General features: G+C 35.7%; 1 protein-coding gene across 1 annotated transcript in view; it reads left to right on the top strand.

Annotated features, from left to right (window-relative positions):
* LOC136035298 (dymeclin-like) overlaps positions 1-26,012 on the top strand; it is an 87,301-nt gene extending 61,289 nt beyond the window's left edge. Inside the window, exons 11-14 of the mRNA XM_065716991.1 lie at positions 5,299-5,505; positions 7,956-8,138; positions 10,661-10,774; positions 25,705-26,012. Of these exons, the coding sequence (XP_065573063.1) occupies positions 5,299-5,505; positions 7,956-8,138; positions 10,661-10,774; positions 25,705-25,863 (663 nt within the window). The 3' untranslated portion in view covers positions 25,864-26,012. The remainder of the gene's footprint in view (positions 1-5,298; positions 5,506-7,955; positions 8,139-10,660; positions 10,775-25,704) is intronic.
* The last annotated feature ends 1,153 nt before the right edge of the window (positions 26,013-27,165 follow it).

Raw genomic sequence — 27,165 nt, 5'->3', positions numbered from 1 at the left:
GACTTGAGGTATGATGATGGCTGCAGCAATTACTTCAACCTATTAAAGAACGAATTAAGGCCTGTAGTCACCAAAATTTAACGATGCAATTAATTAGACTGGTTAGTATGCAAAAATTGCCATTTGTATCTGATTCAGGAACTGTGACTATTGATTCGGTTAGTCTTGATAGTAAAATGTTATTTTGGACGCCAATTTATGGAAATTCCGAAAGATAGCCTGAAACCCCTCAAAATGGTGTTCGGTCGAAAAGGAAGGCACACCATCTTGGGATCACCATATCCGAATATCCCAGTCAGGAAGGTTGCAGCCAGCCACCTTGAACAACACGGAAAAATTACTTTTTTTGGTAGCACTGGTAAGTCCTCTTTTTTCTTCGTTTTATTTTTTCTTCATAGGTAGTGAGGCGCTGGAACAACAGAGAGCTGTTTAAGAGCTAACTTAAAAGGAAATTGATATATCTATGCCTTTTGTGATTAAAAAAACATAATATTTACAATATAATGCAATTTTGACAAAACCTTACAATGCCAATATTGGAGTTGCAAAAAAGTAATAAAAAATATATGTAGGATAGGGAAGGAGGATGCAATCCCGAGGAAAAATCTTGATACTCATTGAATGCTTAAAAGGGAGGCAAGTAAAAGAAATGACAACGTAGTTTGTTCTTTATAGTTCCTGCTAAGCAAACCTTACCTTAGACCTTAGATCCTCCTGAGCCATCAGTGGCGCATAGGGCGTAAACAAAGCCTCTCCATTCATCCCGAAGCTATGTGGCTGCAGCGATATCTTCCCATTGTGGAGTGAGGGAAATGTTAGCTTTTCAGGTCCCGATCGTACTACCTCCGTAGTGTTTGCTTTGGTCGGCCTCGTCTTCGTCTTCCTTCAGGGTGCCACTGATACGCTCTTGAGAGGAGTCTGTCTTCGAGCCTGCGTAGAACATGGCCCAAATATGTCCATCTTCGTCTAATTCATAACTTTGGTCACTATGGCTGGTTCGTTTTCAACCGGATTTCCCTATTAGTAATTTTCTGATGCCAACTGATTTTGACGATCCTTCGAAGGTGAATGTTTTCGAATCCAAAGATACGGTCAGTTAAGAAGTCAAGTACAAGGCCAAGGGTGCGTCGTTTGGCACCCATTTCCTGGATATTCATGCCTGCAGCCAGGTGGCGGATTAGGTCAAATGCCTTTCTGAAATCCACTGTGCAAATGTCGACGAAACAGCTACCTTTTTCGAGCCATTGGAGGACGCTGTCAAACATCCGTACTCGGTAGATTGTAGTGCTATACTTGGGGAGCCCACCGTACTGGAATTTATCAACACACCCATGAATTTGTTTTAGTAGAAACTTGAGTATGAAGGCCTCCGTTACTTTCGCCAAACAAGGTGTAAGTGAGATTGGGCGGAGATCGTTGCATGCTCTAGGGGGAGCGCTTTCTAGGGACAACTCTGATATAGGCCCGTTTCCACTGTGATGGGAAATAGCCGGAAGCAAAACACTCGTTTATGATGTTGGACAGTGGTGATGATATGAAAGCTACATATTCACGTAGCAATTTGACAGGTAATTCACCAGGGTATGAAGATGTGTTCGGTTTAATCTTCCGTAATTCCGTGTAAACGTCGAACTCACTGACAATTATGTCGCTCTCAGGCTCACATTTTCAAGTTTGATGGACTTTTCATTAGCCTTAATGGGTGGATAGGTTGTGCAGATCTTGGTGAAGAATTTGCTCACTTCTTCTGCACTGGTTAAAGACCCATCATCATTGCTGATCTTTACACTGCTGTCAGGAGCTTGACCGGCCATTTTTCACAGTGCTGTGCCACTTTTTGGGGGTCTGAAGTAAGTAGCTGGTAGGGCATGGTTTCACGACCGTAGCGAGCTTTAGCTTTCTTTACCAAAGAAACTATTTGATTTTGCAATTTCTTGCCGTTGATAATATTGCCGCAGGAGTAGAGGCAAGACCTCTCTTTTATTAGTGATTTAATATTTGGAGAGATCACTAATAACGTATTCACTAATAACAAATGATTTTGTTGTAAAGATCTGTAGGAATTTACAGTATAAAGTCGCGTTGAAATTGGATATTTTAGTATCTAAGGGTTCGTTACTGTGCACTTCGGGGAAGTCATACGTGCCGATCCATTGACCGTATTCACAGATGGATGAATCCGTACAAGGACGCACAGTGACACGGGATTTTCTTGCTTCCTACAAAATTGCGTTGTGGTCTGACATGCCAAAGGGACCAAGAGAAACGGAGGGGAGTAAAAATCATCACAGTTTGTGAGTATAAGGTCCAATATGCTCCCCAAAGAGTGGGTGTGTATGTGCACTATTTGTTTTAAAGACAAACAAACAAGATGATAACCAACACTTCATTGTCTGGTTAAAGTCTCCTCCTGTAATAAAAGCTGGGCTACTGTATATACTTCTCATGTGATCAATAGTCGTTCGGAGGTGGAAAACCAAGTCCGGGTTTCTAGCATTTTCCGAGTAATATACTGAAGCGACTCTAATACAAGAAAAACGACGGGGAAGTATTTTGGTTTGCAAAAATTTCAGATTACTTCATGAGCTGGATAAACTAATCCCGGTAATAATTTGCAGGGGGTGTCTTTCCGTATGTACAAGGCAACACCTCCACGTATCTATGTTCACCTCGATCAGCACGTGTGCTCAGGAAAATTTCGTAGCCTGCCATATGACCTGACGACCTATTAAGATTCCACGTTTCTGTAACTGGGATACTGTTTTGACGGACGATAACTTCAAATTCTTCCATTTTATTACATAATGACTGGCAGTTTATAACGAGAAAATTCGGTATTCTGTTTTTCGAATTAAAAGTCACTGACCTTAAGGGGGGGCTGATCGCTACTAGACGAACATATCGGAGCTTGATTGAAAGGAATAAGAGATGGTATATTGGCATTTGTTGAGCAGTCTATCTCAACTAGGATACGTTGACGGGGTTCGGTTTTTGGAGCATAACTGGTTGATCTTAAAGACACGATAACTATGATCATCCGCTGACCTCTTTTGCCACCACACTTGAGGCATCGTTTCCGCTTTTTACGGTTAGCCAGGAGCTCTTTGGGCAGTGGTCTGTCATCTGGTGATCTTCCGAGCAAATTTAATCCTACGAGTTTTGCAAAAAAAGATGTTAACTCAGGTGAAAACAGTCCAATTAAGACTCCTTTATCGTATTTCAGTGGCATTGCACACAAATTAGACAAACGTAGGAGTGTCAATAATTATATAATAAACAGTATCCTTTCGTTAGATTGCGTGAAACAGGCACAAATAAGCTAAACTTAGATGGTCTCTGGGACTGCTGCAAAGCGTCAACCAGAGCCATCTACTTTTTTAAGTCATCTACTTGATTTATCTTGATTTTTATGTATATTTGAATACTACACCCGGATTTATAATCACTAAACCAGTAAGCTTTTATAAATTAACTTCTTAAAAGGTATGAAAAATTTATCATGGTTGCAGCGAGAGTGGGAAAAAGTTTAGAGAAGTATCACGTCGTCTATCTCTTTGTAAATCATGAATTATCCCAATTTGGGATAATTCTGGTCTAGAATTATCCTAGTCTGGGTTGGAAGGGAGAAAAGGCCGTATGAAAGAAAATCACAAACACAGGAAGTTATATGCCTGAATTCTAAAATTCTTTGTAATGGTAGAACTTATATTCAATTTTTTATCTCACGTCATGGCAGTTTTTTGAAGATTGCCTTTTCTTGTACTGTATATTGGCTTCCTATGTATAGTTTTTTTCTTTTTTTTTGAGGAATCTTGTTGTCTGAGTTGTTATAATCCATAATTTTACTTGATTATAGCAGTGCAACTCTTTTTGGAAAGATTATTCAGGCTGTGTTTTTTTTTTTTTTTTTTTTTTTTTTTTAGATTATCCATTTCAAACTTTAAAATGGAAATATTTCAGTGTGCGAAAATTTCAGTTCAAAATAAATTTATTTGTGCTATTGGTTATACATCATTTTGTACTTTGTGTAGGCCTTTAGTGAAAGAAAGTATTACCTGTTCCGAAGTTAAATTGGTTAAGTCCATAAATAAACTTTTGATAATATTCGTTTGGTCACGGAATATCCATGATTATGTATTTTTGCTACAAAAAATATTCAACAGAAGGAATTTAAAAAGAAGGAACTTGTCAATTTATAAAAGATAGAATGTATTTCTGTCCGTCTGTCTGTACTTTATGCATTACTACACCCTTCATTCGATCGCTAAGAAACTTTAAGAAACTGTTGAGTACACTCTTGCGAAGATTTTAGGTATAAGCTCCCTCCTCCCCCTTCCGAGGCCCTCGTAATACTTTTTGTGCTGATTAAAGGCCCCTCAACACAAATACGTGACATTTCTTTCGGATAAAAATATTCATAATTTCTGGGTATTCAATTAATAAGCTGGTTAATTACGAATTAAGTCATCTAACACAATTCTAGAATTATTAAGTGACTTTTCGGTAAGGTCTTTGATTTTGGTGTTGAGCAAGGCTCTGCAATTTTACAAATACTATCATTATTTTGCCTGTGAGGAATTTTTTCCTCAAGGGGAATTTTCCGTATTAAACTGGATTTAATTGCATGTCTTTTCCCGCCTGCTTGGATATATAATCGAAATAAATTAATCAAGTAATTTATGTAATTGTAAGAAATTATGAATCTTGTTTACATATTTTTCTCCACAAATTTTAGTGCTGCCTGTGTAACACAAAAATATTGTCTAATTTAGTGTGACCCAGTACGTTTCTGTCACAAGGAAAGACAAGTCGACCCATTGTTGCAGAAAAAGGCTGATGGATCACGAGTGGAAAATTGGAAGAAAAAAATATGGAAAACTAAACTGAAAAAGAGTTTCATTTTACATGTAGATGTTTATGAATTTTGCGTTTTACAGTTTTGCAATGTGTTTTTATTTTTGTTTTAAAGTAATTTCCTGTCCCATTTTTCTTTTTTTTTCTACTTTCATAATTATCCATGTTTGAAGCATTTAAAATTTCCTGCCTGATTAATTGATTTTCAACAATTGTTAGTAACAAATGTTTTTTTGTTTAGTTAATTAATAATTTTATATCTGTGAACTAACAAAACAAAATTGTATAAAAAGCTTTCTAGCTGTTGGTAGAACTGAACTGGTTACAAATAAACAAGGAACTAAATTAATGCTTCACATGATAAAGGTAATTAGCTAATAAGACTAATAACAATGCTAATGACGGACTTATGGTTTTAAGCTTTTGTATATTGTTTTATTCTAGGATAGATACTTGCATAGTAATTGTCTTGCAACGTTGGCAAATATGGCCTCTCGTTTTCGCAATCTTAGCACATATGTGGCACAACGCTTAGTCAGTTTCTTGGAAACCATGTCTAAACGATATATGAGACAAGTCACTTTGGTTAAAAATTCTGTCAAAATTGAAATAAATGGAGAAGCTGGACAACATCCTGAGAAGGATCAGTCAGTAAGTATATGATTGAATCTGAGGCTATAAAAAATGTAGAATCTTTTTTTTATGTACCGAGGACAGTGATAAGGAATCATGACTGTTTAAATTTGTTGAGTAAAAACTTGTAGTAACTTGTCCCTGGACCCTTCTTGTTGGTTGATTGTGTTTGGCTTGCTGTTTGTCCTGGGTGATTGGATGGGTGGTAGGGTCAAGGCCTCGTTCATGTACTTATGTGTGTAAATTACACAGTTTTTCTTTCTGTGTAAATTACAGTTTTTTTTTCTCTCGTCGAATAATTACCTTTAACACACACACACACACACACACATATATATATATATATATATATATATATATATATATATATATATATATATATATATATATATATATATATATATATATATATATATATATATATATATATATATATATATATATATATATATATATATATAGGCCTAAAAATTTGATATATCGGAAATCCAAGTCTTAGTAAAAAATACCTCATATGCAGTAGTGGTGTTTTTGGTAATAGTTGCCTCTAAATAAAAAAAAAAGAAAAGTGGGTGAAAATAGGATAAAATCACTTGTCACTAAACTGCTTGAGACGGTCATCTCAAGGTACAGTTGTCCTTGAGAATCAACAGAATGTTAATGTTAGTATTTTACTGACGAAAAGCATTGATAAATTTGTCTACTTAGTCTTGTTTATTTTTATCTTTTCAAATTGAAGCTCCATTTCATCTTTTCACAATAAAACTTTAATATTATTATTATATTATGTACCTGTTTGTGTTTTTTTTTATGTACATTAGTTATTATTATTTACGTTGTCGATTGGGTTTCAGTCTTCTTGCGTTTACAGTTCAATTTAGTCGATTCTTTTTTAGAGTAGTATAATCAAGTAATTATTTGCAAACAGAACTTGATGACTTTATTTCTCTAAATTAATTTTCTAAATAAAATCCCTCAAATAATTACATAGTTGTGCACTTGTTTTCGACTGAGTATCTACAGATGGCACTAAAAACACAGTGCAGTGTATACACCCACGAAACTCTATTGGAACACGTATTCCCACCAAACTCCTTCGTACCCCTGTGGGTACGCGTACCACACTCTGAAAAGCATTACTTTTAAAATTGCGCCAAAAGCGAAATCTACGCCACTTACTCGACGTAGATAACTTCGAAGACCACACTGCCTTTCCATGACGAAAGTAAAACAGTTCAAAATAGGGATGATACCTTTTTATTGACGGTGAATAGATATAAAATTATTTAACTGGATATTTCGAACATGTATATGTGTTCGAAATATCCAGTTAAATAATTTTATATCTATTAACTGTCAATAAAAAGGTATCATCCCTATTTTGAACTGTTTTACCTACGCCATTTGAAATTTAATTGTCTAAAAAAAGTAAATTGCGATTGCTAAAGTACTAATTTAAGAGAGAATCAGCCTTATCTGATTCTGGTCAATGGTCAATAGTCACTCTGCAACTGGGCTTTTTTGTGCAAAATAAAAAGGGGTTCTCCTTGCTAAAAGCTGACTCAAGTGAAAAGAGCTGCTTTTCTCATTACAGGATGACACTGTTAATAAAAGCATGATAAAAATGGGATAATTATTTATGTAACAGCCCTCAATAAAGCAATTCAATTTACACTATTCCCCCACCTAAAAAAAGAGAGATGTTCATTACTAAAGAACTGATTTAAATAATAATGAGCCTGGTTACTCATTATTGCCTAGACAATAAAATGTTAAGTACTAGAGCAAGCTACCAGAAAAGTCTCGATTATTCCTCTTGTTTGAAGTGTCAAAATTCTCAATAAGTTTTTCTTTAAAGACTTATTCTGATTTTTTTTTTTTTTTAGCTGAGAAAAGGGGGAGGGGTACAGGAAAACAAAGTCGTATTCCTTTTTAAATGAATCAGTGATTTTCATGCGATCGTGTATTTGCTTGTCTATTGTTTTAAAGTGCAAAAATCAGATATGAATTGATTGTCAATTGTAAGAAGAACATTAAAATACATAACTTGGAAGTATAAAAGTACTTGTGTGGGCTATTCTGAAACTGGAATGATAACCACGAACAAAATCTGTTTTTCAAGAGAAAAAGAAACCTCATCAGGAAACCCTAGTCAAAAAACTACTGCGGAACTACAATTTTATAATTCTCGAGAAACATAAATCGCTTTAGAAAAAAGACATATCATGGACAGCACTTGAAAAGGAAACCTTATTTTCTGGCTAGGATTTTATTTTTATTTTTTCATAAAATCATGTTTTCTTCGCAGAAAATACAATTTTTGGGATTCTTTGCAAATTTCCAACCATAGAAATGTTAACAAATTGTATTGCTTACAGTTGAAAAAATAATGTATAAAAGGTATTTAAACCTTTTTGCCCAGTATTTGTTTGTTTTTGCCCTTGTATGAAGGGATTTATTCTTTGCAGGTACAAGACTTGGAAGCGACCGAAGAAATTTTGCAGATGATTTTGGGGACATTGAATGCTGTATTGTATTCTCAGTTGAGCAACAATCCCAATTTAGTTTATGCACTTTTGTATAAAAAGGAGATTCTGGATATTTTCAAGAACAATTCTACTTTTAGTGACTTGACCTATAACATCGCAACGGTGAGTTCTATTGTTTTTAGCTATAGCAAGTTTTGATCGTATTCTTAACATGTAATTAATTGTCAGAACTTTATCCGCAAAACAAGCTTTTTAAAGAAAAGTAAAGAGCTTAATAAGTCAAAAATGACCAGAAATAAAGTGACCAGGCTATAATCAAAGAAAGGTTGAGATGACTAGGCCACGTTCTGCGAATGAAGGATGACAGATTGCCGAAGATGGTCCTTTTTGGGCAACCGTCTGGGGCTAAGCAGAAAGCTGGTCGTCCTCGTCTGGGGTTGGAGGATGTCATTAATAAAGATATAAAGGAAATGGGAACTTCCTGGGAGGGTGTAACGGGGGGGGCTTGAATAGATTGGGTTGGAGGAGGAGCGTGCGTGGCTGTGTTGGCCTCAGGCGGCTTGGTGCTGCGGTGAGTTATTAGTTTTAGCATTAGTTAAAGAAACCAAAAGGTGCTATGTACATACTCTTACTAATGCTGCTACAACTATTGCTACTTTGGAAGCTATGGGTACTAAGGTGAAGTTTTTAGGGAATATTTAGGCGGATACTGAGCTAAATCTAACCAAGCTATGAACATGTGGATTTTGAAAAAAGGTGAAAAAGCAATATCTGAAGAACAAGTCATCTAGAACATAACTAACTTTAGGGGCAGTTTAGGAGTTTTAATTAAACGAAAAAACTGTATGCATGTAGGTTTTCAAAAGGGCATATAAGCAATATCATAAGCAGCACCATTCTATAATAGCTAAAAATATCGTAGAAAATTTTAAAGGAGATAACTTTATTCAAAATTAAAAGTTTTAGTGCCCTTTTAAGAGTAAAAAGAGATTGGAGGGCAAGCAGCCCTTCTTTCAAGCCCATTCATTTTCCAAACACATCCGGTCAAACGTTTAAGACAGCTATTTTGTTCAGCATAGTAGAACGGTCCAGCAACTATGTCTTTAGGGATATTGGGCATGTCAACCCCCCACAATTATGCAGTTGGCCCATTATGTTTTGAAACTAAGTGTTGCTTTAAACTAAATCAAACGGCATTGTGTTTATGGTTGCCAATAAGACACCTCAGCGACTGGGGGTATTAAGTTGAAACTTTTGGGGCTACTACTATTACTGCTTCTGGACTTAAATTTAAATAAATAAAAGATGCGGAAGTGTATCCAGGTTGTCAAAGAGCGTAAATCGAATTTTTCGTGAAAGATATTAAGTTTTATTTTTCAGGTTAACTTAAGGAGTTATAAAAATAATAGGATTTTCTATAATAGACTTTATAGACTAAATGATAGATAACAGACTTATAGAACTATAATAGACTTTTTTGGGGATGATAGTAAGTATTATTTGTCAGGTAAACTTGAGGATATATAAACTTAAATTAAACAACACTATTTGTGCCGGGATTAAAAATAGTTGAAAAAGTTCCTCCAACATATAAATAGCAACCCCAAACTACTGATTCTTACAGGAAAAAAAAATTAAAAAGATATAGATTTTTCCATGAAAAAGACTATGTCAATAAAAAACTAACAGAAATTAATTTAAAATTTTTTCCACAAAACAAGTTTTTCAAAGAAAATAAAAGATTTCCATTAAGCCAAAAATGAGCAGAAATAGAGTCAAATAATCTTCCAAGCGTAAAACTACCACAAATCATTTTTATTTCTTTATTTCTGTAATTTCTTTATTTATTTCTGGTCATTTTTCAACGGTGTCTTGAGATATATATTGGTGTGGGTGTGTATCTAAGCGAGTGATTTGTGTGCAGCTAGTAGCAATATTTGTTTTGCCGGGAATTCTCTTATTGTTTACCATGGTGCTTTTGAGTTTCCCCATGGACTGGGTATATCTGTGTATCATTTGAGTTCAAACAACATTATTTTATGGAGAAATATGTAAGAATACTGACTTTTTTAATCTTGATTTTACCTCGTTTTTAGTGCTCTTTCTTAGGGTACACATTATCGGCTGGATCACTTGAGGGAGAAAATCACTCAAAGAATTTTCAAAATCTTGATTTTGCCGGACAATTTTAAATTGAAAACAATTTAAAATTGTTTTCAATTTTAACTAAAGGTGCTCTATAGGGCAGGGGTCCTTGAGTTTTTTGAAATTGGATTTCTTGAAATTCTAGATTCTACACTTAAGCTCTTAAGAATTAAAAAGGTCTAAATATTCGATTGAAAAAAAAAAACATATATATAAACAACCATTGCCAATAAAGATTACTTTCCTGAATAACATGGAATTAAAATATTTATAAAAAAACAGTGCGGGGATAATTATCTTCAAGGCAGTGGCCTGTTATCTATATGTTTTATTTCATTTTTTTTTGTGAAAAGGCAGTGCGATCAAAAAAATTATTTGAGAATGATGTTTTCTGTAGTTTTTAGGAAGGAGATTTATTTGGTATTGTCTGTTTAGTGGGCATGTCGTTTCGTTCTTTGTGCTCTCCTGAATGACCTCTCTGTTTACCACCAATTTGTGATCGAAATGAAATCTTTTGTGAGTCCCTTGTTTATTTTCAGATTGTGGGCCACTTTAGCAAATCTTTAAGTCAAAATGATGAAGTCTTGGCTGTGGAGCAAATTTTCGAGTTTATAAAAGTTGGAGCGCAAGAGTTCTCGAAAGATCGCTTAAAGGTGAGAAAATAATAATTAAAAGTAATTGACAAAACCTAATGAATGTAAATTCCTTCAGAAGATTCAGTCAAATGAGTGAGCGTTTCAGAAGTCAGTTTGGGCAATTTCACTTGTAACGATTTTTGAAGCTTCGGTATCACTTCATTGATTACTTAACTTGAACACTTAATTGATCACTTAATTGATTGATTACTGATTAATTGATCACTTAATTTAATTGAACACGAAATTGAATACTTAATTTGAACACTTAATTGATCACTTAATTGATTGATTACTAATTAATTGATCACTTAATTTAATTGAACACGAAATTGAATACTTAACTTGAACACTTAATTGATTGATTACTAATTAATTGATCACTTATTTTACTTGAACACTTAACTGATTGCTTAACTTGAACACTTAATTGATCACTGAATTGATTGATCATTGATCAATTGATCACTTAATTTAATTGAATACTTAATTGATTACTTACATTGAACCCTAAATTGTATACTTAACTTGAACACTTAATTGCTCACTTAATTGATTGATTACTAATCAATTGATCACTTAATTTAATTGAACACTTAATTGATTGCTTAACTTGAACACTTAATTGATCACTGAATTGATTGATGACTGATCAATTGATCACTTAATTTAATAGAACACTTAATTGATTACTTACATTGAACACTTTATTGATCACTTAATTGATTGATCACTTAATTTAATTGAACACTTGATTGATTACTTAACTTGAATACTTAATTGATCACTTAATTGATATGTTTGAATAATCGCAAGAAAATTCTCTTTAAAAAGCTATTTATATGATTCTTTAATTGAAGATGATAAAATTTTGAAGAGAAGGAAAACAATTCAGTTTCTATGCTGCTTTCTGCAAGATCATGGCGTGCTAATATTCTGTCGTTCAGAAGCTGAAATTCAGCTTTGTCCATTCACTTAATTACTTTTTTGAAATTTGTTTTGCTTTTCCACCGAAATATATGTTGACGATAGGTAGAAAACAGGAAACTTTTTCTTTTTTGTGCAAATTTAGATCATTTCTTTGAAATAATCTGGTTAGTATCTTATTTCTGGCTCGGTAAATCAATGAACCTGAAATTAATGAATCCAACCATGTAGGTATTTTTTCCTTTCGGCATAAGCTACATCTGTGAACCTGTCGCAAAATCTTAAGTTTTGCGGAGAGCATAAATCTTAAAATACAAATTAGTCAAAATTAAAAGAGTTTCCACCCCCTGGCTCCATATTTGGTTTGAACCACATATTCACATTTTGTCATTGTATTTCCAGCTATATCGCATTGTTAATTTTTGAATTAAAATCAATTTTGTAGAAGTGACCAAAAACTTGAGAGGTATGGCTAATTGGAGTAAATAGTCTCTGCGAGACGCAAAACTGCCATAACCTTTTTCAGAATTACATAAAAATGATTCATTTCACTTGTTGATAGATAGTCTATAAAAATAATTGGAGGTCCCAGTTTCTGGTTCATATCTGAAAACTGGGATTTTCTACGACTTTTCTTTTGATTGTTGTACAACTATTAAGATTTGTCATTGTGTAAATTTTCTCCTTCGTTGCAACACCTGAATCATGAAAAGAAACAAGCGAGAACTGTTCTTATTTACAAACAAGCCCTAACCGTAACTCCCATTTATCTGCATATGATCAGATAAATGCAGATCGTATGCATACGATCTGCATAGCAATACAACAGTCAATAGAGTGGTATGTTCAGTTGGGTAAGTAAACGTAAATAGCGACAAAGACTACACTGCCTTTCCATAACAAACAAACACAACTTTTTAACTTCTCAAACAAACAAAACAGTTATAACTTCGCTCTTTGATCGTGCCCTGAATATTTACTCCGATTCGCACATAAAAGCAGATGTAAATTCTATCAGAGATATTCTTTTTCGTAACGGATACTCCATTCCATTTGTCAATAATACCAATGAACTCATGAGAATCTAGAAAAACGGCTACACCAGCATAAGAAGACGGAGACAAAGCATTAATTTCAAATAGTTCTAATTACTCCTTTGATTTTGCTTTAGCTAGCCATATATTTTAATAATCCTAGCCACACAATACTTTTTGAAAAATTTTCTTTCATTGGTTATGATTTAGGGATAAAACAGGTTGTTGGGGAAATCAATCGAAATTAGACTCAAAATAAATAATAACTTTTCTTTAAATTGGGACTAAAGGGAATATTCACTAAACTCTTGTAATAAAAATGTATAAAAACTGTATAAAAACATAATGTATAAAAATATAATAAAAACTCTTATAATATTCACTATGCTCAAATTTAATTAAAAATGATCTATCAAAACATTTTACTAAACCAATTTACAATAGTATTGAACAAGTTACAAAAAGGCCTTTAAGGCTAGCTGCCAAAAAAGAAAGATTAGCTATGAAAGCTTGTATTTGATTATTTTATTTTATTTCGTTTGAATGAATTTATCAGCACACATCATTTTATTTATCAGTCCTGGTTGAAAGTAAAACAGTTCAAAATAGAGATGAAACCTTTTTATTGACAGTGAATAGATGTAAAATTATTTAACTGGATATTTCGAACACATATACTGTGTTCATCATCAGCAGTAAAACTAAAAGACATGAATAGAAATAAACAAAATTTATACCTAATAAACTAATTAAATATAGTTTATTGCTCTTATTTTTTTTCAATGCAACAGCTGAGGCAAATCTCTTTGACCTTTTCGGTTCCGGTTCATTAGATTTATCTGACATATTACGTGGACAGAGGTCATAGCTCTTAGGTGAGGTGATATTTACTTTATTTGACCTCAGTAAATTATCATAAATTGAGTTCAATCCAAATTCACCTGTATCTCTGTTTATGGAATTATTCTTGAATAATTTTTTTTTTAATTTCGATTGTTTCCCTGAAAATTTGCTTTAAACCTTGGTCCCTTGAAATCAAAGAAACATTTTCAAACAAAATGAAATGATTTGGAAAATTAAAGATATGTTCCGAGAGGGCCGACGTGAAATCTTCAGGTTTGGTATTTTGCTTTAAAGACGATGAAATAGAATTATGATGGTATAGCAATCTCATTTTTAAATTCGGGTTAGTACGTCCCACATAAGAGCTTCCACAAGTACACGGGATTTTATAAACCCCACTTTGTTGCTCTACGGAAGTCCGATCCTTTCCAGAATTTTACTGCTGATGATTAACACTGTATATGTGTTCGAAATATCCAGTTAAATTTTTGGCTAGTTTTTTAAATTCTGGACAGGATCGGAAGAACACAAATTCTGGAAAGAACACACTCGCAATCATAAAAGACGTGTTTTCTACGGGGTAATTCACTCATTGAATTCGAAACCACAATGATTCTTCATTTTGAATATCTTGCCTTTTTATGATGAACTTGTCTTTTGAAGGTCCAAATAGATAGATAGATAGATAAGCGTATCTCAAAAGCTCTAGTGCCATATACACACAAAAAATATGAATAAATAACAAACAAGCAAGTAAATTAAACAACAGTACAAATTAGCAGCAACGCACAGGCACTGAATACAACGCGAAAATACCTAACCTAACGACAAAAGAAATTAATCATATAAATTTTTTCTTCTTACTAAGGATGTATCTATATACACTCCCACTCGAAATACTGGGTTGGGTTACTATTTTGCAGAATACCAGGAAGCATCAAATTAATCCCATGTAAATAGTTTTCCCGTAAATCAAAGAGCACCGGGTATTTCCAGAGAAAATGAACCATGTCTTCATCCTCATCTTTACAAATGGGACAAACATAGGCTACCGCCTATCAGGACCGCAACGGTAAACAGACTCTTTATTGATGGAATGCTATTAATAATACCATGAATAAGCAATAGGAAGACTTGTATATACCCCTCGACTATATGATAGTACTGATATATAGGAATTTTCTATAGGAGGAGATGGGAGTGTTAGTATAATAGGAGGAAAGTAGTTCTGGATGTAACAAAGAAGTGTAGACCCTGAAAGGACGGAGGAGGCCTCGCATTAGGTGTTCTTCAAAAGATTCGGTAAAAATCTTTTTTCTGAAGCATTGTCAACTCAAAATTGAAGATTTTTGACAGGCATACTCCTCTAAAAAAATATGAGGGAATGCCTATTTGAAACAGTAAAGTAGTGATGGATATTTTGACTTTCTATATATTAGCCTACTTGTTGTATTTAAGAGCCTCAGTATTAAGGATGAGAGCTTCAAAGTGAAAAGGGAGGGCATGGTGGTAAAAATCAGGCCATGTGGATTTGATTCCAAAGCTCATGAGTGATTTATGTTTCCCTATATCGAGCTAAGGGGTCAGTCAAAAGGCTCGCTAGTTGTTCCTTTTTGATAAAACAAAATATATTCAGAATTTTGTGAGCTCATATCCTAACCATGGCTCTTCAGTGAATGATATTGGGTATGGTATCTTCCCATACGCGCAAAAATATGGTATTCTCCCTATCTAATGATTAATACCATATTATCATTATCACTTATTTATTATCCCCTTGATAAAGACAGACACTGTGGAGTACAACGAAAAGAAAATATAGCCACTTAGACTAGTTATGCCAAAGGTGAAGCCGGGATAAAAGGAGTAGCGTTGTTGAACTAACGGTTTTCCCCACTAAGAAAACAGCACTTTCAAGCCCAATTAGTTGCCAAGTTCTTGATAATAAGTTCCATACCCAGGAATTGGATTCGGAGAGACTGGGTCAGCTATGAAAGGGTAACGGATATCTTATATTCATTTTATAACCGGAAACCTTATTCATTATTAATATATTTTTAATGTGATTTTTGTATATATATATATATATATATATATATATATATATATATATATGTATATATAAATATATATACATATGTGTGTAATTTTTTTAATTTATTTTTTTTTATGTTAAAAATTTAATTTTCAAATTTTCATGTGTAATTTTTGTAGATCTATATATATAAAAATAAGTTGTCTGTCTGTCTGTGGATGTGTGGATGGATGTGTCAGGTGACGTCATGTTTCGGCTGACGTCATGAAATTAGTTGCCGTCATTTTTGCTTTGAAGGTGACGTCATTCAAGTTATATAAGACATATGTTCGCCGTCATGTTTCGGCTGACGTCATGAAATTAGCTGCCATCATTTTTGCTTTGAAGGCATCATTTTTGCTTTGAAGGCGTGACGTCATTCAAGTTATATAAGACGGATGTTCGTGTAGAATTCTATTAATGCTTAAGTTTATAATGACTGATGAAGATGCTCAAAGAGTCTATGCCAGAAAACTTGCTGGTGATAGAGAAAGTCAGAAAAGAAAGCGTGCCGAGGAACTACCAGAGCAACGCGAAAGCAGACTTGCTGCTAAAAGAGAAAGTGAAAAAAGAAAGCATGCCGAGGAACTACCAGAGCAACGCAGAAGCAGACTTGCTGCTAAAAGAGAATGTGAAAAAAGAAAGCATGCCGAGGAACTACCAGAGCAACGCAGAAGCAGACTTGCTGCTAAAAGAGAATGTGAAAAAAGAAAGCATGCCGAGGAACTACCAGAGCAACGCAGAAGCAGACTTGCTGCTAAAAGAGAATGTGAAAAAAGAAAGCATGCCGAGGAACTACCAGAGCAACGCAGAAGCAGACTTGCTGCTAAAAGAGAATGTGAAAAAAGAAAGCATGCCGAGGAACTACCAGAGCAACGCGAAAGCAGACTTGCTGCTAAAAGAGAAAGTGAAAAAAGAAAGCATGCCGAGGAACTACCAGAGCAACGCAGAAGCAGACTTGCTGCTAAAAGAGAATGTGAAAAAAGAAGGCGGGCCGTACAAGAACAGCAAGAAATCAGGCTTGCTGCTGATAGAGAAAGTAAGAAAAGAAAGCGTGCCGAGGAATCAAAAGACCAGCAGGAAATCAGGCTTGCTGCTGATAGAGAAAGTAAGAAAAGAAAGCGTGCCGAGGAATCAAAAGACCAGCAGGAAATCAGGCTTGCCAACCTACCATCTTCAAAGATACCACGATAGGAAGACTCTACACCGTTCACCCCAATCAACATGAATGCTTCTTTCTACGCCTGCTTTTGGTGAATGTACCCGGTCCGACATCCTTTGAGTATTTGAGGACTGTAAATGGTACTATACATGCCACTTACCGTAGTGCATGCCAAGCTCTGAATTTATTGGAGAATGACCAACACTGGGATAACTGCATCAATGACGCGTGCGAAACGTCAACCCCAAGTCAAATTCGTGCATTGTTTGGCATCATTTTAACAACTTGCTCTCCATCAGCTCCTACAGAGTTATGGGAAAAATATAAGTCAAAAATGTCCGCGCCATATTAGTTACGCGCCATTGTAGTTGTGTCCCTGTGTACCACCTTTGAATATAGATAGATTTATATATGTGTTTTAAACTACGTAAATCTTGCGAATATACAACATTCTTGGCTTTCCCCTTGTCTGTGCATATACAAAGCCTTATGTACTAATAATGACGTCATATGCAAACGCTCTTTTTACAAACAAACAAACATGCATACACACAACTCGTTTTTATATAGATAGATAGATAGATAGATACAATACAAATTAACTGCGTAAAACTTGCGAATATACAACATTCTTCGCTGTCCAATTGTCCCTGCATATAAATAAATTGTCAGGTTTACCGACCCTCGAACATGCAACGTACAATTGTCCATGGGAAAAACAATCAGTATTAAGATCTATACCACATTTTTCTAATGATTGACCTTGAGCTTTGTTAATGGTGATTGCAAATGCTAATCGAATTGGGAATTGCAATCTTTTAAGTTGAAAAGGCAGATCCGCTGGAATCATGGGAATGCGAGGAATAAGAACAGCCTCACCCTCAAAAGGCCCTGTCAAGATTGTGGCCTCTATTAGGTTTTCTATTGTTTTTTTTTTTTTACGGCAAGTCGCGTGCCATTGCAAAGCATTGGTGGGTTGATATTTCTTAAAAGTATTATTGGTATGCCTATTTTTAGTTGTAGCACGTGTGGTGGAAACCCTGAAAGATCCACGGAATTTAAAAATTCATATGGATAATTAACCGCTTCATTTGGTTCCAAAACTGTGTCGACTGACTTGTAAAGGACTGCCTGGTCTCGAATCTTGGTCAAAACAATATTGTTGATTTCGTGGACGTCTATATTTTTGGATGCAAGAATCGCTCTTTCACTTAGTCATTTATTATTTTTATAATTGTTTAGAATATTCGGAAATACTTTTTCAATCAATTCATTTTTGGATGTCACTAAATTACAGAAATCAGCAGGTAGTTGGCCTGAAATTGAGTCTACTGGGAGCTTTCCGTTTCCAATTGCCAGCAATTGATCTGAAAATGTTTGACCAGAGTCATCGTTTTGCAATCGGACACGCATATTTGTAGTTAATTTTAATGTTTTTGCGTGTGCCCATAAATTAGAATTTTTCAGGCAAGCATTCATTTCGTCTGCAGGGGTTGATCTAGGTATTATAGGTAATGTTTGCCTGAAATCTCCTGCAAGCAAGCTCCTGCCTGCAAGCTGAATTGATGCCAGAATCAGTTTTATCACAAACATTTTACCAGTACCTCCTGGCGCATCCAAAAAGAAAATTTCTCTAACGTTGTTATCGACACAATGCATTATCGTATCATAAATGTCTTTTTGTTCCGACGTTAACTTGGAAATGTTATTTTGTGCATACGACAATAGATCACTCGTACTGTAACTTTGTTCACGATCCAATTCTACACATGTCGAAACAGCAGCGATACGGTTAGGTGAAGGCATTCCCAAATCCTGAAGAGGTTTGTTTGCCGTACGTACGCACAAATCTTCTATAATAACTAAAGTGTAGTTATAAATTTCTGATGTAAAATCAAAAGTCATATCTGACGTCTCTAACTGTTTTCGATGGAGTATATCGTCGGACATTTTTGACTTATATTTTTCCCGTAACTCTGTAGGAGCTGATGGAGAGCAAGTTTTTAAAATGATGCCAAACAATGCACGAATTTGACTTGGAGTTGACGTTTCGCACGCGTCATTGATGCAGTTATCCCAGTGTTGGTCATTCTCCAATAAATTCAGAGCTTGGCATGCACTACGGTAAGTGTCATGTATAGTACCGTTTACAGTTCTCAAATACTCAAAGGATGTCGGACCGGGTACATTCACCAAAAGCAGGCGTAGAAAGAAGCATTCATGTTGATTGGGGTGAACGGTGTAGAGTCTTCCTATCGTGGTATCTTTGAAGATGGTAGGTTGGCCGTCGACTGACTTACCCTGTTTTCGACGTTCAAATACTTTATTATTAGTATTCCACGTGTAATACGAAGGCACTTCAGTATACAGCAGTTTTTTTGCAAAAGAATCATTTTTGCAAAGCGAAAAGAAAGCGGTTAACTTTGTATCCGGTGGATTCATGGCTCTTTGTTGCACGTTTGTTTCCGAGAAATAAACACGTTGACCATTCTGTAAATGTACCGCTAAGTGAACAACAGCTGGACTACGTTCATGTATCGGAAATGAAAGAATTCGCCAAACAGCTTCATTACTGCTTATGTATCTTCCAGCCTGATATAGTACGATTTCGTCGATATCTTTGATTTCGGGCTGCAAGCCAAAAACTGCTATGTCACTGCCTTTGTTGACGTATTTACATATGTATTTGATTGCCTTTACGGAGTTACAGTATTCAACGTTTATGTGTGCATTAAATGTTTTTGATAATAATTGGGAACATGGAACAACCCACTGGTTATCTACTTCGATGGTGGTACCGTTACGCTTCTTTATTAATGCTGTTTTACCGCCATCTTTAGTAGATCTTCTTCTATATTGTGGGTAACCATCATTGCCAGTAATTGTGTTGGATACTAAAAGTCGAGGATATTGCTTTGTGCACCTTCCTTTGGCCATGCATGGTGAAATTTCGTTCAGTGCACCGCAAGGTCCATGTATCATATTTTCTACAATAATATCATGTAACCCCTTATCGACATTTTCATCAGGTATTTCAGTGGAAATCACATCATCAATTTTGTTCGAAGTAATTTTTTTATGTAGCCAGATTAGTATATGTGCGTGTGGCAAACCTCGTTTTTGCCATTCCACTGAGTACATCCAGCATCGCACTGACCCAAACACTTCAAGTTTTACTATGTAGTTTATCAGTGATTTCAACTTTTGCCGGAAGACACAGGCCGTAATGTCATGTCTATGAACCGCCGATTGTCCTTGAAGTAAAAGCTGCTGTATCTCGTCCCAAGCTTGATTACATGTAAATGTAATAAATAAATCTGGACGACCATAGAGACGAACATACGCAATAGCATCTTGAGCATATTCATGCGTATGACGGGGACTGCCAGCATATGACGAAGGTAAAATTGTTAATCTTCCAACGTTTGTGGTATTACCGTCATTTACAACTGCATCTCGCAAATGAATGTATTGTTTAGAGCGGAGCTTGGTCTGATTCAGGCTCATATATAGCAAACGTTCTGATTCAATTTTAGCATACATACCAACGACGTATTGGTGAAACAATTGACGGCATTTTAAAATTTAATTTTCTTCATCCTGCCGAATCATTAGTCTATAGGAATAATAATGCATTGCACTGCATTTCTTATTCATTTCTTTGTTAGTGGCTGGATTCATCAATTTAATATTAAAGTGATAGCCGTCGGCTCCATCCCAAAAAATGATAGGATATTGTAGGGCATCGTATAATCGATGAGTTTCAGCAATTCTTAACAACTGAGCGTTTCGCTTATGAAGAATAATATCTCGAGGTAAAAACTGATCACCGACCATAACGATTGCCACTTCGTCGATTGTTGGAGCATTGTATTTACGCACATGTTGGCCAGGAGGCGTTTTGTCAGCGGAAATAACAATTTTATGCGTATCAGAAGGCATCAAATCGATGGCTGTTTTGAACAGACGCACTAAATTATTATTTTCGTGGAATAATTATTCCTAAATTATTATTTTCCTTTCAACGTTGGGAGAAATTTCGCAACGTGCATTCAATTCAGAATTTCTATCACTGATGAAGTACAATTGTAAAAATTTATGATTCTCGCCTGAGAATGGTAGAAGGGACTCTGCTCTATGATAAATTTGCCCTTTTACTTTGAAAGTAGACATAAATTGATCTGGATTTTCGATTTGGGCTCCAAACGACGTCATTTGGAAACATGAGTTATATTTTCTGATTTGTGATAAAAAACGCTTAAATTCTGACGTAGTTCCAGTAAGGAAAGTCTTCAATGGCTCTGGTGGTGCAGCCAATAGAGGAAGTTTAACTTTTCCTGAGGCGCAACACATTCCCATTGTTTCACCATTGAATTTCAAGGCCTTGCAATAGGGACACATTTTAAACATAGTCCCGATTTGAACACATCTGCTCAAGCTATAATCATCGACTGGGCTGTACCTGAATGCCAGGCGATAACTTTCAGGTTGCTCTGATTCCTCGGCACGCTTTCTTTTCTTACTTTCTCTATCAGCAGCAAGCCTGATATCTTGCTGTTCTTGTGATTCCTCGGCACACCTTCTTTTTTCACTTTCTCTTTTAGCAGCAAGTCTGGTTTCATGTTGCTCTGGTAGTTCCTCGGCATGCCTTCTTTTTTCACTTTCTCTTTTAGCAGCAAGTCTGGTTTCGCGTTGCTCTGGTAGTTCCACGGCACGCTTTCTGTTCTTTCTTTCTCTATCAGCCTCAAGCCTGTTTTCTTGCTGTTCTTTTGATTCCTCGGCACGCTTTCTTTTCTTACTTTCTCTATCAGCAGCAAGTTTTTTGGCATAGACTCTTTGAGCATCTTCTTCGACTGTTGCCATTGTAAGTTCATCAGTCATTTTACAGTTAAACATTAATAGATTTCTCCGTGAACACATGTCTTAAATACCTTTAATGACGTCACCGTCATAACAAAAATGACGACAACTAACTTCATGACGTCATTCCACACACAAACATGACGTCACCCGACAGACCCCCACACACACAGACAACTTATATATATATATATATATATATATATATATATATATATATATATATATATATATATATATATATATATATATATATGCGTATCACAGTGTTCGGACTCGCCTATAAATTCCAATAAATTCCTATATTTTAATGCACTCCAATAAAATACTTATATTTTGGCTAAAATCATATTATGCCTATATTTTCGGCTGAAGAGCACTAAGAACCTTGCTCATGATTAGCAATTTTCACTGCTTGTTAAGTAAGCCAAGATGTGATTTTCTTATGCTTTTGACTCTGCTTGTAGACTTCTGTCTTTCGGTGTATATTGATAATTAATTACAACTGTTGAGCTGTTTGAACTTAACTGGTGCTTTGTGTTGGGCTTAGTAAGCTGCTTCTGCCTGGGCTATGCTGTTGTGGGGACTTAGCAGCCTATGTTTTGTTTTTTCTCATGTTGGGCCTGTCGGAAATGAGCGAAGATCAGTATATAGGCTTGCAGTCTCTGCTTAATGAGACTGGACTTCTTGCGACTTATGCGTTTCCTGGCTGAACGCTATTTAAAAGGCTGATGCTAATACGGCCCAGTTATTCAAATGGGCTATTCTAAGATAGTTGCTAATCGGGGGAAGTATAATAGACGTGCACTGGGTAGGCTATATGCTACATTCTGTGATCATTCTGTCCTTTTTCTTTCGGGTCTTTATCCCCTTCTAAAGAAAAATGATGTTAATCAGATTCAGACTTTTATTTCAGATATTGTAAATTTTTACTTTATCTCCCCCCTTGGTATAGCAATGATAAGATATTTTGTAAGATTGATGTCCCTGATATAAGTGCAAAGTTGGCCCTCCTGCATGGAAGATTGTCGGAATCAGCTTTTTATCGTTTATCGCCTCATCATCCCTTGGTCCGTCTGTTCAGTTAATCTCATTGTAGCGTTGTGTTTTTTCTATTTGTAGTGTATTTTATTTGCAGTGCATTTCATTTTCTTTTTTTGTGGATTTCTCCACAAGTGCCATAACTTGTTATGATGTTGGCTAAAAATAAATTATTATTATTATATCCATATTTTTTCTTTTTATGGTCTTTTAATCTTGGGATGCTATTTTGCAGTTGATGCTTGGTAATTAAGTATTGGGCCTACCCAATAGTTAATGGCTTGCTAAGACGGATTGCAGCGGTAGAAAGATTGGCGAATGGTGTAAGACTGGGAACAACCAGTACTCGTTCTTTTGTGAACTCTACTTGAAAAATCTTGGTTGTACAGCTGGGGTTTCTCAGCTAAACCAACATGTGCGATCTGCAGAACACAAAGCCGCAGTTACTGCTCAACTACATCCACTACAGCTTCACCTGACCGAACAATCTGATGTGCTGATGAGCTGATGAAACAACCAAGGATAAACCATTAGTTGGTACAAACTTGTTTTGTGAGCGTGATGTCGCTTATAATGCTGAGTTAATATGGGCAATTCAGACGGTACACAGTTCCGTGTCTGCTAACTCTTCAGACCGTATTGTCGCAACCTTCCGTGTGATGTTCCCCGGTAAGATCCCCGACGGAATATCCCTATGTGCGAAGAAACTCACGTATCTGATCGTCGATGCGCTGCATCCTTACTGTAAGCAAATGCTTGTGAAGGACATTCAGTCATATTTTCTACTAGAATATGACGAGACAACCAACAACGCTGGTATGAAAGAATTACAGATACGTGTTCGATATTGGTCTTCATACGGAAATGAAATCCAGAGCAGACATTTATGCACAAGTTTTATGGGCCACGCGACAAGTGATGACCTGTATAGGCAGATTATGTCAGCCATGGAGCAGAATCAGCTGCCACTTGAAAAACTGATCACGCTTGAAAGTGACGGACCAAACGTCAACAAAAGCGTTTGGAACAAGCTCAATGCCGAAAAAAAGAAAGTGACGGGAAAGGGAATGTTGAACATCGGTACTTGCAACATCCATATAATCCATAACGCTTTCTTGAAAGGTCTTCAGGTGTTCGGAGAAGAAAGTTCCGACTTTGTTATTCTTGTGTATTCATTTTTTGACGGCTGGCCTGCACGTTGTGAAGACTATCAAGCCGCTGGCTGACGATCGGACGTGCCCTTGCTAGAATTATGCAGCAGTGGCCGGCAATCTTAGAATACTTCCTGAACTTCGTGCCGAGAGAGAAAAAACTGAAGAATCTTCTGTCCACTCCCAAATTTATGAAGATTGTTGCTTGTATCAGAAGTGCGACAGCGAAGGCCCAACTCGAGTTTGTCCTACCCCCAGCAGAACTGTTCATGAGTTTCACCCAACTGTTCCAGAAATAAGAGCCTCTCATTCATGTTCTGCACTCAGAGATCAAAAGACTAGTTGTGACGCTTTGCGGACGGATCTTTACTCCAGATTTTGTGGCGGAGAATTTCTCACCAGAAATGTTGAACCTTGCTGAAAAATTTGCAGAAAAGCCCATAGTTTCAGAAAATGTGGAACGAGTTTTCCGTGACAAAGTAACACTGAAAGACAAGGCTATTTTCTATGTCAATTTGTGAAAACATTTTATTGTGGGTATTCGCCATATTTTGAACAAATGTTCTCTGGAAAAGGATGGTATTCTAGAGGCTTTACGCTGTTTGAGTCCGATCAACATGAAGGATTCAAGAAGCATCGCAGACATAGCGGTTCTGGCACACGAGATTGCGATTGGAGTAAGCTCCGACGTCTCCCAGGCTGAGTGGCTGCTTTTGCGAACGGAAACTGGACCCCGTGAGGACATTACTTGGATCGATCATTTTTGGAGCCATTATTTTGGACTGGTGAATGAGCGCGGGGACAGCAAGTACCCGGAATTTACCAAGCTTATCAAAGCGATGCTGACGTTGTCGCATAGCAGTGCAGATGTTGAGCGTGGGTTCTCGCGTTCTGGCAGGATTCTCGGTGAAGACAAGGCGTTAATGTCTGAATGCGTTCTGGATGCGAGACTCATGGTATATGACACGTTGAATCTTTATGGAGGAAAACCAGAACGGTTTGTTATTACAAAAGAGCTGTTGAATCTTGCACGTTCCGCACGGTCTCGGCATCAACAATATCTGGATGAAAAGAAAAAAGAAGAGCTCTCCGAGAAGGAGAAAGCAGCTTTCAAAGAGGACAACAAGCGGAAGTTGCAGGAGGTCCACGACAAAAAGAACGAAATAGAAGACCTGGAAAGCAAAAAGAAAAAACTTAGAGCATCAGAGCAAGAAAAGAGAACAGTAGCAGATACTCTACTTCAGGAAGCGACCGACCGACTGAAGAAGGATGCCAAATCAAAGAGTTCCATAGACATTGCCCTAGCTGTTTCTTTGCTCGAAGGAGCTGTGAAGTCCAGAACAAGTGAAAGAGAGCAGATGATGGAATCTGCGAGAATGGAGCAGTCTCTTGCAAAGAAAAAAAACTGACCTCATATCGAAATTGATGCCCAAGACGCATCAAGAGTGATTCCAAGTATTTTACCTATATCAGTCAATCGCTGGCACAGTGTGTGTATCTGATTTTTTACTGTTTTTTTACTATTTTTACAGTTTGTATTTGAAAAAAAAGCAGGAACTCGGGAAATGACGAATTTATGTGACCAGGCATCTCATGCCATCTACCATAAATCTGATCCCGAGGACTTCCGAATCCTATATTTGGCCTATGTTTGGGCCCGGGAAATCCTATAAAAATAGGACAGAGCCTATAATTTGAAACGAACCGGCCTCTCCGAACCCTGGTATCATATATTTATGTAATTTTTTGTGCATTGTTAGGAAAGTGCAAACCCTCCTTCCCCATGTTTTGCCCTCACTTTCCTCTAATAATTATTTGCTTATGACAAAAAAAGTAATTTTGTTTCTCACTTTTAGGTCCTATCCGAGCTGAAATTCAGATACGTTGAAGAAAAGCATCCCGAAGAATTTTTTTTGCCCTATATCTGGTATCTTCTATATCAAACGACGGAATTATATTGGTGTCCCTCTTCAATAAGGCTATTTTCTTCAGAAAAACAAGAATGTGATACTTAATATTTGTTGACTAAAATTTTCTTTGTGCGTTAGTTTTTGTATTTTTAGGATATTTTCTATTAATATCAATTACTTTTTTTCCTATTTTGAGCCTAGCCTCAATTTCTTCTTCTTTTTCATTCCAAGACAAATAAAATTATAACAGTTCATCGCATTTTAGCTTTAGATCGTGTCTCGGAAAGTAATAAGTGGAATTTTAATTTAACCTTGAAGTTTGTCAGGTAAGTAGCTTGTCCAAAATACAAGTCACATTTTTTTTATCATTCGTGTTCTAAAACAATAGATAATAAAAAGAAATTGGTCTGTTGTTTGTATTAAATGTGCAAAAAGCAATAATATCCTTTTACTTTTAATGACTATATTTTAATGACTATATTTAATTTGTAATTTTGAGTTATTTTATTATGAAGGCAATAACAAAGCATTTATGGTAATTGGCTTCTCGAATGTACACTTAGATTTCTTTTAATTAACTCCATGTGGCAATATTCCAAGAAAAGAAGAACTAATAAAACCAGAAACGGCAAGTAGAATATCGGGGGAATATCGGTGGTATATTTTTCTTCTGTGAATTCCAGTTGATTTAGACCTTTTTTTTTTTTTCTTTGCAACTTTGGCTTGGCCGGTCAGTCAGTTTTTAAATCTTCTATTTACCTTTAACGATGGTTTGTCGTTTCTTTTTCTTTTATTTTGTCTTATATTATTATTCTGTTTATTGAATTATTCTTTTATTTCTTAGGGTTTTTGCTGAATCTAGCTTAACTGGTAGTTTTGTTATTTCTTCAAAATTCTTTGCTAAATAAGATTGAAAAAAAAAAAAAAAAAAAAAAAAAAAACAAGCTGCTATGATAGTATTTTTTTTACCAAATTTGGCATGAAAATTTTAAATAATATATAGCAAATCATGAAATAAATTTTATCAAAAAAGTTTATTTAAACAAGGACAATGAAGCACTTAGGAGTGTTTTTCATAAATTTTGGTTTGTTAATCCTGATAATACTTTGGAATATCAAAATGTTAAAGCAGATAGTGGTTGATAGATTTCTATCTAAAGGAAAGATGTTCTTAGAAGTAACATTATGATTTCAATATATTTCTTTTATGAATGTTTCTCGCATAACTATATTCGATTGTGAACTCATAAAGACCCGAAGAAGATGGTTGAAGATTTCATGTGAATCTGGGAGAACTGAATCTGCACTACATCCACTCACTAGAATGGTGTCTTAACCTGACTACGATTCTACCAATTTTCGACTGACGAAATTACAGACCGGGACACCGGGACACAAATGACGACC

The sequence above is a fragment of the Artemia franciscana genome, chromosome 14 (assembly GCF_032884065.1).
Source record: "Artemia franciscana chromosome 14, ASM3288406v1, whole genome shotgun sequence".
Taxonomy (NCBI): Eukaryota; Metazoa; Arthropoda; class Branchiopoda; order Anostraca; family Artemiidae; genus Artemia; species Artemia franciscana.
The sequence above is the reverse complement of the archived record's forward strand: the minus strand, read 5'-3'. Positions and strand labels throughout refer to the sequence as shown.